The 10,649-nt window shown below is 48.3% G+C and overlaps 3 protein-coding genes across 3 annotated transcripts; 2 read left to right on the plus strand and 1 right to left on the minus strand.

Annotated features, from left to right (window-relative positions):
- The first annotated feature begins 1,744 nt into the window (after window positions 1-1,744).
- VE01_10826 (uncharacterized protein) lies at window positions 1,745-2,482 on the plus strand. Its single transcript, XM_059464276.1, has 2 exons — window positions 1,745-1,955; window positions 2,008-2,482. Exons 1-2 carry the CDS (start codon window positions 1,803-1,805, stop codon window positions 2,353-2,355), a joined length of 501 nt encoding a protein of 166 aa, XP_059320259.1. The 5' UTR covers window positions 1,745-1,802; the 3' UTR covers window positions 2,356-2,482.
- A 628-nt stretch (window positions 2,483-3,110) lies between these two features.
- VE01_08815 (uncharacterized protein) lies at window positions 3,111-7,394 on the minus strand (the record flags this gene model as incomplete). The annotated part of the gene is made up of 2 exons (XM_018278234.2): window positions 5,698-7,394; window positions 3,111-3,988 (listed from the first exon to the last, which is right to left on the minus strand). Exons 1-2 carry the CDS (start codon window positions 7,367-7,369, stop codon window positions 3,111-3,113), a joined length of 2,550 nt encoding a protein of 849 aa, XP_018126939.1. The 5' UTR covers window positions 7,370-7,394.
- An 836-nt stretch (window positions 7,395-8,230) lies between these two features.
- VE01_08816 (uncharacterized protein) lies at window positions 8,231-9,857 on the plus strand. Its single transcript, XM_018278235.2, has 2 exons — window positions 8,231-8,503; window positions 8,573-9,857. The coding sequence occupies exons 1-2, from the start codon at window positions 8,302-8,304 to the stop codon at window positions 9,643-9,645; spliced, it is 1,275 nt and encodes a 424-aa protein (XP_018126936.1). The 5' UTR covers window positions 8,231-8,301; the 3' UTR covers window positions 9,646-9,857.
- Window positions 9,858-10,649: the final 792 nt, after the last annotated feature.

Genomic DNA, 10,649 nt, shown 5'->3' on the forward strand with positions numbered 1-10,649 from the left:
GAGTCCTGTAGTTGAGCAGGTTAGTCCCACATCTGGGTTCAAGAATCGATCGAGTTATAACCCCACTGACCGAGGGCGCGATACTGGTTATGGATAGAATGTGTTCTCCCGCTGTTGTCTCTGTGAATTCTGTAATAATCGTCATAGATGAGCTTGTTCAATGTGTCCCCTTTCTTTCGCGTGTGTTCGCCCTTCCTTTTCTTTTGGGTTATCCCCTTTATTTATGGTTTGTCCTGCTATTTGCTTCATATACCCTTGACTGCCCAATGAAACACCTGCACTAATCTTGACACGTCCATTCCACCCCATTCCACCTTCTGCCCAAACCACTTATATACTTGTATCTCGTCCCGTTTGTTGATACCTTGCCGCTTCATCTCATCTATGATGCTGGCTTGCATCTCATCCTCTCCCTCTCTTACAATGCTTATTATGGTTGGCATAATGATCTCATCAAACTGGCACTTGTTGCTGCCTACTCGAATCCACCTGCCCCGCCTCTGATGCCCTTCCCTGCCAACCCACCTATGACATATCTCTTGCGGTACATGACAATTGAAACAACACGAATATGGGCTAAACAAATGCCTCTCATTGACTTCTTCATGCACAACCACTCCTCTCGGACCCCTTCCCTCCCGTCGCCAATGCAATCCTGGATACGATGTGCCGGATGGGGCAGCTGCCGGACAACGCACAATGGACATCGCGTACTTAAATCCTCCAACTGTCCTTCAAATTCCCGTAGCTCCCGTCTCTCCTGGTGGGTTTGGGACTGGATGGATATCTGATGCTGCCCTGGCTCCTCCTGCTGTGCTTGGAATTCAAACTTCTCTTCCATGGTAATGCGCGCTGTGGTAACCCCTGATCATAACTAATCATGCTGCTTGAATTTGATGATTGGCTCATGTCATATCAATTCGCCCTGGGGTTGGGTCCCTGCTGCCTCGCCTGCTCGTGTCGGTCCTATTCTTCCCGCTCTTCTTCTCCGTGCCCCTGTTCGACATTGTATGCCTCCTGCAACACGTCCGCATCGGCTACCGTGGCATCCTCCTTTCCACAAACATCACAAACCTCCTCACCCTCCTCGCAACGCGCTCGGTTGAATCGATCATCCATGGCTTGATCTAAATGGATCCGCCGACATCGTGCACCGCTGATAAATCTATGAGCCTTGTCCTGCTCCGCACGCTTCTTATCCTCTCTTAGTGATGGCCACTTGCGGCACGTCACCCTGCTGTTGCATCCGCTCGTAATTCTAAAGGAAGGAAGTGGAAATTTTGAGAAATTCATCTCTGTAGCACCCAGATACTTTGTTCCCACAACATAACCTCTGCCGGTATGCAAGCTCTTTGAAGTTTGGCTTACCTATGAATTCTAAGTCTGATTTACTGAGCGGCGATTGCTGTGACCTTGCTGCCATCCATGTGAAGCTGAGATGAGACATGGGATGAGACATTTGTCATTTACTTTCCGACCGAACTCTAACTTCCAGTAGCATGGAAGTACCAAGGGCTGTAAATATTGAAATCAGTGACAAATGAGGTAACCACCAGGATATTCAAAATGCGCCGATTTGTTGTCACTGCTCAATAGGATATGCAGGTAATCATTAGACATCAGTTCGGCAGTATCGACAGGTGCCGACCTTATCGAAGGGTGCACATTCCTTAGCCCTCCCTAGCCCTTGATAAGTTTGTCTCAAATGCCGCCGAGTGAAATGATATAAACAAACTTGCATCCCATAAATCTGCTCTTCATAAACAACATTTAACTCCTCTAATGGTTATACTCCGTCTAAAATGTGTACATCTGCACAATGCATCTTATGCGGGGAGGAACATTCCACTTCTTTCTGCCCGTCTGCCATGTCAAATGGCCAGTGTCTGGTCAAGGTCGAGTTTGATGAGACAGTGACCGATGCTTGCGATGATTGTTATGAGCGCGTCGTTCAGGTATGCTGCATGAAAGGGATCCAATAGATAATGAAGCTAATGCAGTGTAAAGTGGCTATTATCTTGCGAGCATAACGATTTATATACATATGGGCCATGGACACTACGAGAACCAGTTCCATACAATATTTCACGAGAGGCAGCGTGCCGATTAATGAAGGCAGAACCAGGACAACGACAGCAATTGTATAACAATATACAATATGCAGAGAAGGTCCTTGCTTATTATCGCGCCAACCCCATTCCACCTCCATCACACGTTTTATACTATTATCAACAAGCTTTTCGCTCTCTAGAGTCAGCAAACGAGCGACAAATGTCTTGGAAGGCTGAGAAGGCAGATATGAACCGTGGTTTGTATTATAATATACATGCTGGGTGGTATGGAAAGCATAAGTAAATGACGACTACCACAGAAGGTTCTGAATGGAAAGCACTCAAAGAGACATATGAAATAGAGCGAAATTGAGCCTGCTAATTTACGTTTGCTCACGTACAGAAACTCGAGGCATACCGTAATGGTGCGCACCACAATGCGGAGGATGTGAGATCTTTAGGAAGTAGCCATGGGGCATGGTCACATGTATAACCTGAGATCCATATAGAGTTAGTTGTTCCGCAATCTTGTGGCACGACTCCTATTCCACCCTAAGCTGCATCGTGCCCCAGCGCGTGCGTATTTCGCCCTTAGTCCTTCCCCAGGAACTCGCTGAAGATACACTTCAAAGGCTTGTCCTCCTTCTTGTATGCTGCTAAGCGCTGCTTGTCAAGCGGTGACCATTCACTATACTTCACTGAACGTTGTCAGTTTTCCAGCCAATCCTTACGTTTGGGCGAGTCTAATGTTATGCTGTGCAGAAATCAGAGCCTCGAGCCGACAGGAACTAATGGAAGAGGTGGGGCGAAGATGATGCTGATTTGGTATGAATTCACAAACTACCTAAACTTTGAAGGGCTAGGGGTCACTGGGTGGCTATCTAGTGGGGGGTCATTAGGACCATCGAGTAGGAGCTCATCAGGACCACCCAACAGAGTCATGTCACACATACATGCCTTACCAAAGTATTTGCACAGGAGCAGAAAAGATAGCGAGGATCCTAGAGTACTTCTGTTTAGACTTTAAGAGTCTGGATGCTGTCTGTGCAACAGCAACCCTTAGCACAAGAGGGTTTGCTCCATATCCCTTGAGATAGGTGCACCGTGAAGCTTCCAAAGGCTGCCGTCTATAGCATGGTTGCGCACCCATTCCTGGCAGACTTCTGCGTCATAGCCATCTCTGCCAGCAGGCATGGGCACATTAATGCTGACCAACAGTCGATCTATCCCACCACGTGCAGCTGCTGTCGGCTCGGCCATGTAGGTGGCTGGAGAGAAATGCGGAGTTGCTGTAAATATGCGTCCCAGAAAGCAGGATCTCGATGTTGGTCGACGGAAAAGAGGCCATTGGCGGTGACCCTCTGCTGTATTCACAATTATGACGCGTTGAAGATGCGGCAAAGGAGGAAATTCCGAATCTTCAATGCATTCTTCCAACCCATCCGGCCGCGTGAGAACGAGCTTTGTCAAACGCTCACATCTCCGGAGAGCAACAAGGAATTCTGAAGACGCTACGTCGACGTTGTAAAGCGCCAGATGCTCGAGGTGGGGCCAAAAAGACCAGACTTTCGGTTCATTGGTAGGGTAGACTGTGTCGAGGAACAACTCGTCCCGGACAGAGCAGAATTCCTCAATGATTTCTAAACTGGCGAATGCTGCCCGCAGGATAGGCCGGACTCGGTTATGGTCGTCCTCGGGATAGAGAGACCGCAACGGCATGTCGATAACTAGCCGTTTTAAGCCTAAAGAAACTGCTGAAAACAGGCTATTGACTCTTTGGACGATTAGAGGTTCGTCAATGCTGTCGTCAAGAAATGGAGAGATGTAGAGACACCTCGATATATTCGGATTGAGGAGGAAGGTGGCATTGCAAACATCCACTCTATCTTCTGTGCCTGAATTATTGGTGGTTGTTGCCGAGAGGCGCGGAGGAGTGGCTATTAGACGCCATAGGCGTTCGTTAGAATCTATATGAAGGCAGTGCAAATGCAGAAGTTGGACGGCCAGAGCAGAGGTGAGTTTGCATGTGAGAGAGAAGGCGAGCAACGTGCGCGTGACAGGATGAGATGCCCGGAAAGCCACAGGAGGCTTAGAGGGGATGAGACAATGCATGATATATAGTATCAACTCGGGTGGTAGGCAGGGCATGACTAAACAAGCCTAAAACTAATAACGAGCGTGCTCTTTTTTGACGGACGGGGAATTAGAATAGTAGAGGGCAAGGCTAGGGCTAGGGCTCTGAAAGTAATAAACGAATAAGAATATAGGCCACTAGTGGGACGCTCTTATGCGCAATAGCTTAAGCTTTGTGAGAGTCTGCTGCTAGGACGATGGTCTAAAAGTCCTATCTTTGTAAAGCTGTAGGCCCTAGGTCACGCGGGAGTTTAGGGAACTAGATTAGAAGGCAGGAGTGGGGTAGTATATAGCGTAATAATAGGTCTACCTAAATACAGCGACTATTAACTAGAGTCCTCGACTAAGGTTCTAGCCCCTAATATATCCTCCCATACCATGAGCCCTAATAACTAGGCTATACCTAGATGGCAGCTCCACCGCAGGGCTGCCTTCGGCGTGGCACCTCACGTGCCATCACGTGAGGGACGCCTTACACTTAGGAGTGTTGGGGGTAATTGCGGAATACGGAGGACTACACGCAAAATCGTGTGAGGGTCTCCGGTCACCGTAATTACTCTTCTTCGGGTAGCGGAACAGAGGCTTCACAGTAGAATACAGTATATAGGATAATATAATCAATTGAATTGCTCACTAAACTACGGGCCTACGTACGCTATTTGTAGGCCTAGGGGAAACCCCCAAAACCCCGAAGGTTTGGGTTCTTACACCCCAAACCGAAGTAATGCGCTGGGCTGAAACCTCAGCTCAGTATTCTGACCAACTGGGAACTAGACAGTCCCGAAGGAAAGTGGCCATTTTTAGGTGCAAAAGGCCACGGTATTCCCATGGGATCGTCCGTTTCCCCCAACAAGGAAGTCAGGGGCCTAAGTGGAGACGGCGCGGCAACCCGTCTGATACCGCGCTTAAGATATAGGCCCTACTACTAATGAGCACTAGATTAACTCTAGTACGTCTAGTATTAGTCATTATAGTTCTATACCAACATCTTGTCTAGAAACGCTCCCTCATCACGATTTATATCTATGCTGTAAACCATTTAAGTTGCTCTACCCTTCCTATCTGCTATATAATTTGTTCTTTTATTTAATGTCATACGCTACCTCCCCTCCCTAAATCGAAGTGTATATCGCCACACATAGGTTTAGACACTTTACACACACGCTTAACCTCCTCGCCCTTTTATCACATGCTAGGAGGTACAACATTCATAATCGCACCTCATCGTCACTATATACGAAACCCCTAGACTACGCCCTACACCTAAGCATCATCCAAACAAATCCCTACTAGTTAGACGCTTAATTACTCTAGATTAAAACTCACTAGAATAGATTCACTACACGACCGAAACACTTTTCTTCGAATCCGAGCCCAGCCCACCGTCTGAGGAAAACTTCCCTATCCTCACTTTCATTGTAAAACTCTGGTACTAAACCAACACATCGATGGCGAGCTTTGAGTCCTCTCCCTCGACGAGTAAGAACAAAGTGTCGATATGTGACCCTCGTACTTGAGTCCAACGGAGTGGCAAGATGGAATACGTTTTCTTCTCCTGAAACCATCTCAGCGGACGACACCAACCCGAGCAGCTCAAGCTCCCCAATGCTAACAAGCACAGGTGTCCAGACATTCTCTGACCAACTGAGGGCGCTGATTCCAATCCCACAGCTGATCAAAGCAGCTATACGAATGAAGAATTTGCTGTAATTCGACGCATTGGCATTGATAAGATCTCTCTTGAACGAATCTGCATCTAGTTTCGCGCCTCCGCCGCCGAAATGTCCGATCAGCATAAGATTGAGGAACTTCATCGCCTGCTCTTGGCAAACTTCTTTGCTCACTGTTTCCAGAAAAAGTTTCTCATCCGGCCATACCCCATACGGACTCATGCTCAATTCGCCCCTGAGTGCAAACTTCCACGCATCGGGTGAGAAGTCAAGACTTCTGTCTATGATATCAAAAGTCATCACCATACTAGTGGACTCGATGGTACGGACTCCAACTTTGCCATATTCAAGCCCAGAGGCGCAATCCTTCTCATTATTGGGCGCGGCATCAGTCGCCAGCCCGAACAGCTTGACTAGATCCCCTAGATACTCTGGCTCAGGGATATTAGATGTCTCCAGGACCAGTCCGTCGTCTCCCACCATACCTCCAGTGATCCTCGGCAGTGTTGCACGATGAGCGCGTCGGGCTTGGTCGAAACAGTCGCGGAAAAGCTGACCGAAGCTCATGTTCCGGATATCTCGCGGCGTCGGTGCAGTGTACCAGCTGTATTGCGACATGGTGGTTAGAATAAGATCTCGTGCTTTGGTCGTCCTGCGCGTGCTATTGCTTTGGATCAAAAATTCCCTTCCGATAGCGGTCGAAAATGGTATCCTGCTGGTCCTGTCCCTTGATACTTCACCATTGCGCAATAACGCGTTCATGAACGCCAATTGCTCGTCACCGGACACTTCCCCCGTCGTTCCATACGATGCCCACGCTCGCGACATCGTCCAGAGTCGATCCGTATTCGCTGATATAAACTGCGTTCCCGAATAGATATCGCCCCAACTAAAGGTTGTCCGAGCGAGTGATTCCTCGCAGGAAATGAACTGAACATGGTTTGAGAAGACGCTCTCTTGCAGTGGCCACAGCCGCTCTAGAATCCCCTCGTACAGCCTCTGGCCACGATGATCAGTCCTCCAATGCGTATTCCACTGCTGTATGCCATTATGGTAGTCAGCCCAGGTACGAAGCTGCCCGATGGCATCTACACAGCAACTTTGGAAGCCCGAGCCATCACGGATGACGATAGTCTTTTGTGCGTGCTTGTAGATGTCGGGCATGATGGCTGTGGCTTGGATGCGCTCCTCGACGGTCTCGGGGCTTTGATCGATGCTGAGAACATCAAGCCAGAAATAGCTGTCACCCACGAGGCGCTGCAGGTTCTGATCAAGGCAGCGAGCTTTCGACGGAGAAGCAATAATTGGTTCCGGGATGTTGCTAATGGTCGTCGGGTGGTAAAGTGATGGATCCCCCCACACGTGTGAGAAGGCAATGTAGTTGGTGTGACGGAAGTCGATGTCGACTTTCTCAAACTCTCCTGACACGAATCGGCATAGGACTGTGGAGTCATGTCTGTGTCGGGGTTTCGTCACCGTCTCAGGCTCTTGGAAAATTTCAGCGCCTGATTCCATCTCTAGTGCGATCCTTCGACATGGCTTTCAGCAGCTATGACCTGAGACTCGCTTGAGTAAGAACAAGTTCTTGTTGGGACTTCCTGCAGGAATCAGAATCTCATTTCAATATCCACAATTTGCCCCATCATATAATCGGAAACAGGCTCGAAATGGTGCAAGTAAGTGTAGTAAGTGTAAGGAAGAAGTAGTTTATAATAGAATAATGCAGCTAGAAACACAACACCGGGTGGTTGTCATTATATATGACCGGACGAGGGCGATTGGTTGCAGGTATCAGCGGGGATTGTAAATGACATCATCACATATACTGCCTTTGTTGACATGTGGACTAGTGGAACCAGTCTCAATATGGATTTTATATAGCTATCACTACTTGTGGCATGCAGGCATGCAGTTTGGGACAACATGGCTGGTAGGTTTTGGACCCCGATGGAAACAACAGATGGATTACATAGATCATCGTTCAACTCCTGCTCTAACCCAACCACACTCGAAAAGATGGGCACTACGGCAGAGTTGGTCTAAGTGTAACATCATACAGAACTAGAAACATTATTTTTGAATCTCCATTCGATCGGGCTCTTCTATCAGGCCTTTCATCACTAGTCGAGAAGTGCTAGGTTTTCCCAAGTCCTGTCTAAATGGGTAGTTTTACTAACGTAGTGTATGGGACAATGCGTCACATGGTACAACACGGCGTATGTATGTACCTATATTTTGTAGGGAGCGCCCACTGTAACGGCAAGTCAGTCACAGGTACCCTCCACATTGTGGCTTGAAGATACGCTTGCGCCACACCTTCTCAGCTGACACATTGTGGTACTGTCGCTCGCCCCGCACTTATTATTTCATCAGGAACTTGACCTTCCACAATCACCTCCCTCAAAACATGACCGTTTAGAAAATAGCATAAATTTTGTCCAATCCAAATGCCTCCACTATTGAAAACAGCTCTAATGATTTTCCGCCGAGCATCGTTTGACCCAGGTTTACCGTCTGACGAGTTTTCCGAACAATGGACGCATCCAGGTGATGTGTTTTCAGTTCTCCTGATTCTTGGGGGCGATGTTGTGGGAAGGGCGCTTGCTCAGGTAGCGGGCGCTGGCTTTACGCCGGTAACTTTCTCATTTGGTCTGTATTTTTGCACCGCTTCCCCAATGGCATTTACCCATGATTTGCGCGCTGACGGAATCGTAATAGGATGGGTCGCCTACGCCGTCACCGCCGTAGTCTCTGCTGTTGGAGAGAACAAACTCATGCCGCTGCCGGATTGCGCGTGCAAGGTCATCAATGGCAAGTCGAGTTATGTGCGCGACAATACTAGCTGGATACTAGGACGCATCATGAGAGACTACGAATACTGGATGGATGATGCAATACGCGCACGAGTCAGGAACATGATTGGGGAGGGTTACCAAGCTGATTATGAACGAGCTATGAGGGAAAATCCCGGTTCAGAAGTAAACGTAACTCGTCGCACACAGGCAGGGCTCTGCGTGTCCTTCTATCGCGCGGGGCGAGCAAAAATTGGCACAATCTACCTTGATAAGGTATATGTCAGCGGCTTCTTTATTGCTCTAGTCCAGCTTGGTGTCGCGGCTATTCCATGTGGCATATGGGGAGACTGGTCGATTCTGCTCATCACCGCGGCTGGCATTGGGCTGGCCTTCGTATCAGGCTCGCTCTCTCAGTGGCGGAAGGAAAAGTGGGCGTGCCGAACTGGCCATGGCAAGACCGTGGTATTGACGCGCGGAAACGGTTCCCAGCATGCCATTGTTATCAGCGACCCCGACGAGATAGGTCTTGATCTAGAAACTCTGGCAGCAGGCCAAGCTAGCCTTGATTTATCCACTTCGCTTTCCACACGCATCCTCGTTGGACTCCTTGCGGTGCTGTGGGTTTTGCTGCTTATATCTGCATCGGGCATTAAGAAAAACACCTGGTTTCTTCTTGCCGTCGGGGGCATCGGCATAGTTCAGAACATATTTGTTGCGGGCTGGCGACGGAAACCCGAAGCTTTTGGCTTGCCACTCCACTACGAGAACGTCATTGGGATGCCCAAGGTGATGGATGCACTGTATGAAGTCGAGAAGGCGCACCCTGGGCTCGGCTTTAGTATGCGCGAAACATTTTTCCCTAGCGGCATGCTTAATGATGATGAAGAGAGGGAATGGGCACGGTACGCGCAAATAGTGAGGGATATGAACGCTGAGGCTGCACAGAGAGCAGCATCTCGAATACAAGCACAACCAGGCTTCGGGTGTTCAAGCTGAGCCTCCTCAGACTTCCACTTAGACTTAAGCGAACGGTCAAGGGTAAGCTGGGATGGCTATTGAACTTACTAATATGACTGGCTCAAAATCCCGATCTCCAGCTAATTTATTCAGGAGAATATTATGGTAAATGACGGCGTTTGGTTGTAACTTACCGTGTTTTTATTTGTATCTATAATGTATTTCACAAAGCGAATCGGTCACCTAAGCGAACTAGTTACCCAAACACTAAAACGCGTCAACTTCACTATAATTTAGATTATAAGTGCAGACTATGATCATAAACAACGTCATGTGTAAGGATGTCTCCTTACTCTGGTCAGTTCGTTACGGTTCAATCGCGACTACGAGCCTTAGGTACATAGCGTAAGGAAGCCTTAGGCAGACAGGGAGTTAGCTGAGTTAGAGGGGTTTCAGGTATTTAAGGGAATAGGAACTAAGGGTCCCCACTTTATCTTTTTGTATCTTCGTTAGACCTATAGGATAGAATTCAGCATCACCTCCGTCTCGCACTCCCATATGCATCTACAGAGAGCTGGGTCCCTGTGTCCTTACACAGAGAGCTGTGTCCCTGTGCCCTTCCAATTAGCTCCCATGGAACGCTAGTCGCCCGTCCAATTAGGGACTGGCTGGGAGACTAAGGGAATGCATGTCATGCTCGATATCCCGAGCTTTCGAAACGGCATGGGAGTATATGGCGCGAAGAGGGGCAGGGGCGGATGGGGTGGTTTGGGGTGGGGGTCGGGGTGGGAGGTGTTTGATGAGATGAGCAGATCCGTGTATACTTCAACGAGCGACGTCGCAACCGGGAAGATCTACTCAAGGGAATTGCTATGGCAAGAACCCTAAAATATCTAGAACTTCTAGGATCTGGTATATGTAATAAGGTTTTACCTTGACCTTGGAAAAAAAATCTAGGCTTTTACACTAGATACAGTCATAGAGGCAAGAAAAGATGAAAAAAGTGCATGCAAGAAAAAGGCTATTGAATTCTTATTTTGCTA

Source organism: Pseudogymnoascus verrucosus, assembly GCF_001662655.1.
Source record: "Pseudogymnoascus verrucosus strain UAMH 10579 unplaced genomic scaffold scaffold_51, whole genome shotgun sequence".
Taxonomy (NCBI): domain Eukaryota; kingdom Fungi; phylum Ascomycota; class Leotiomycetes; order Thelebolales; family Thelebolaceae; genus Pseudogymnoascus; species Pseudogymnoascus verrucosus.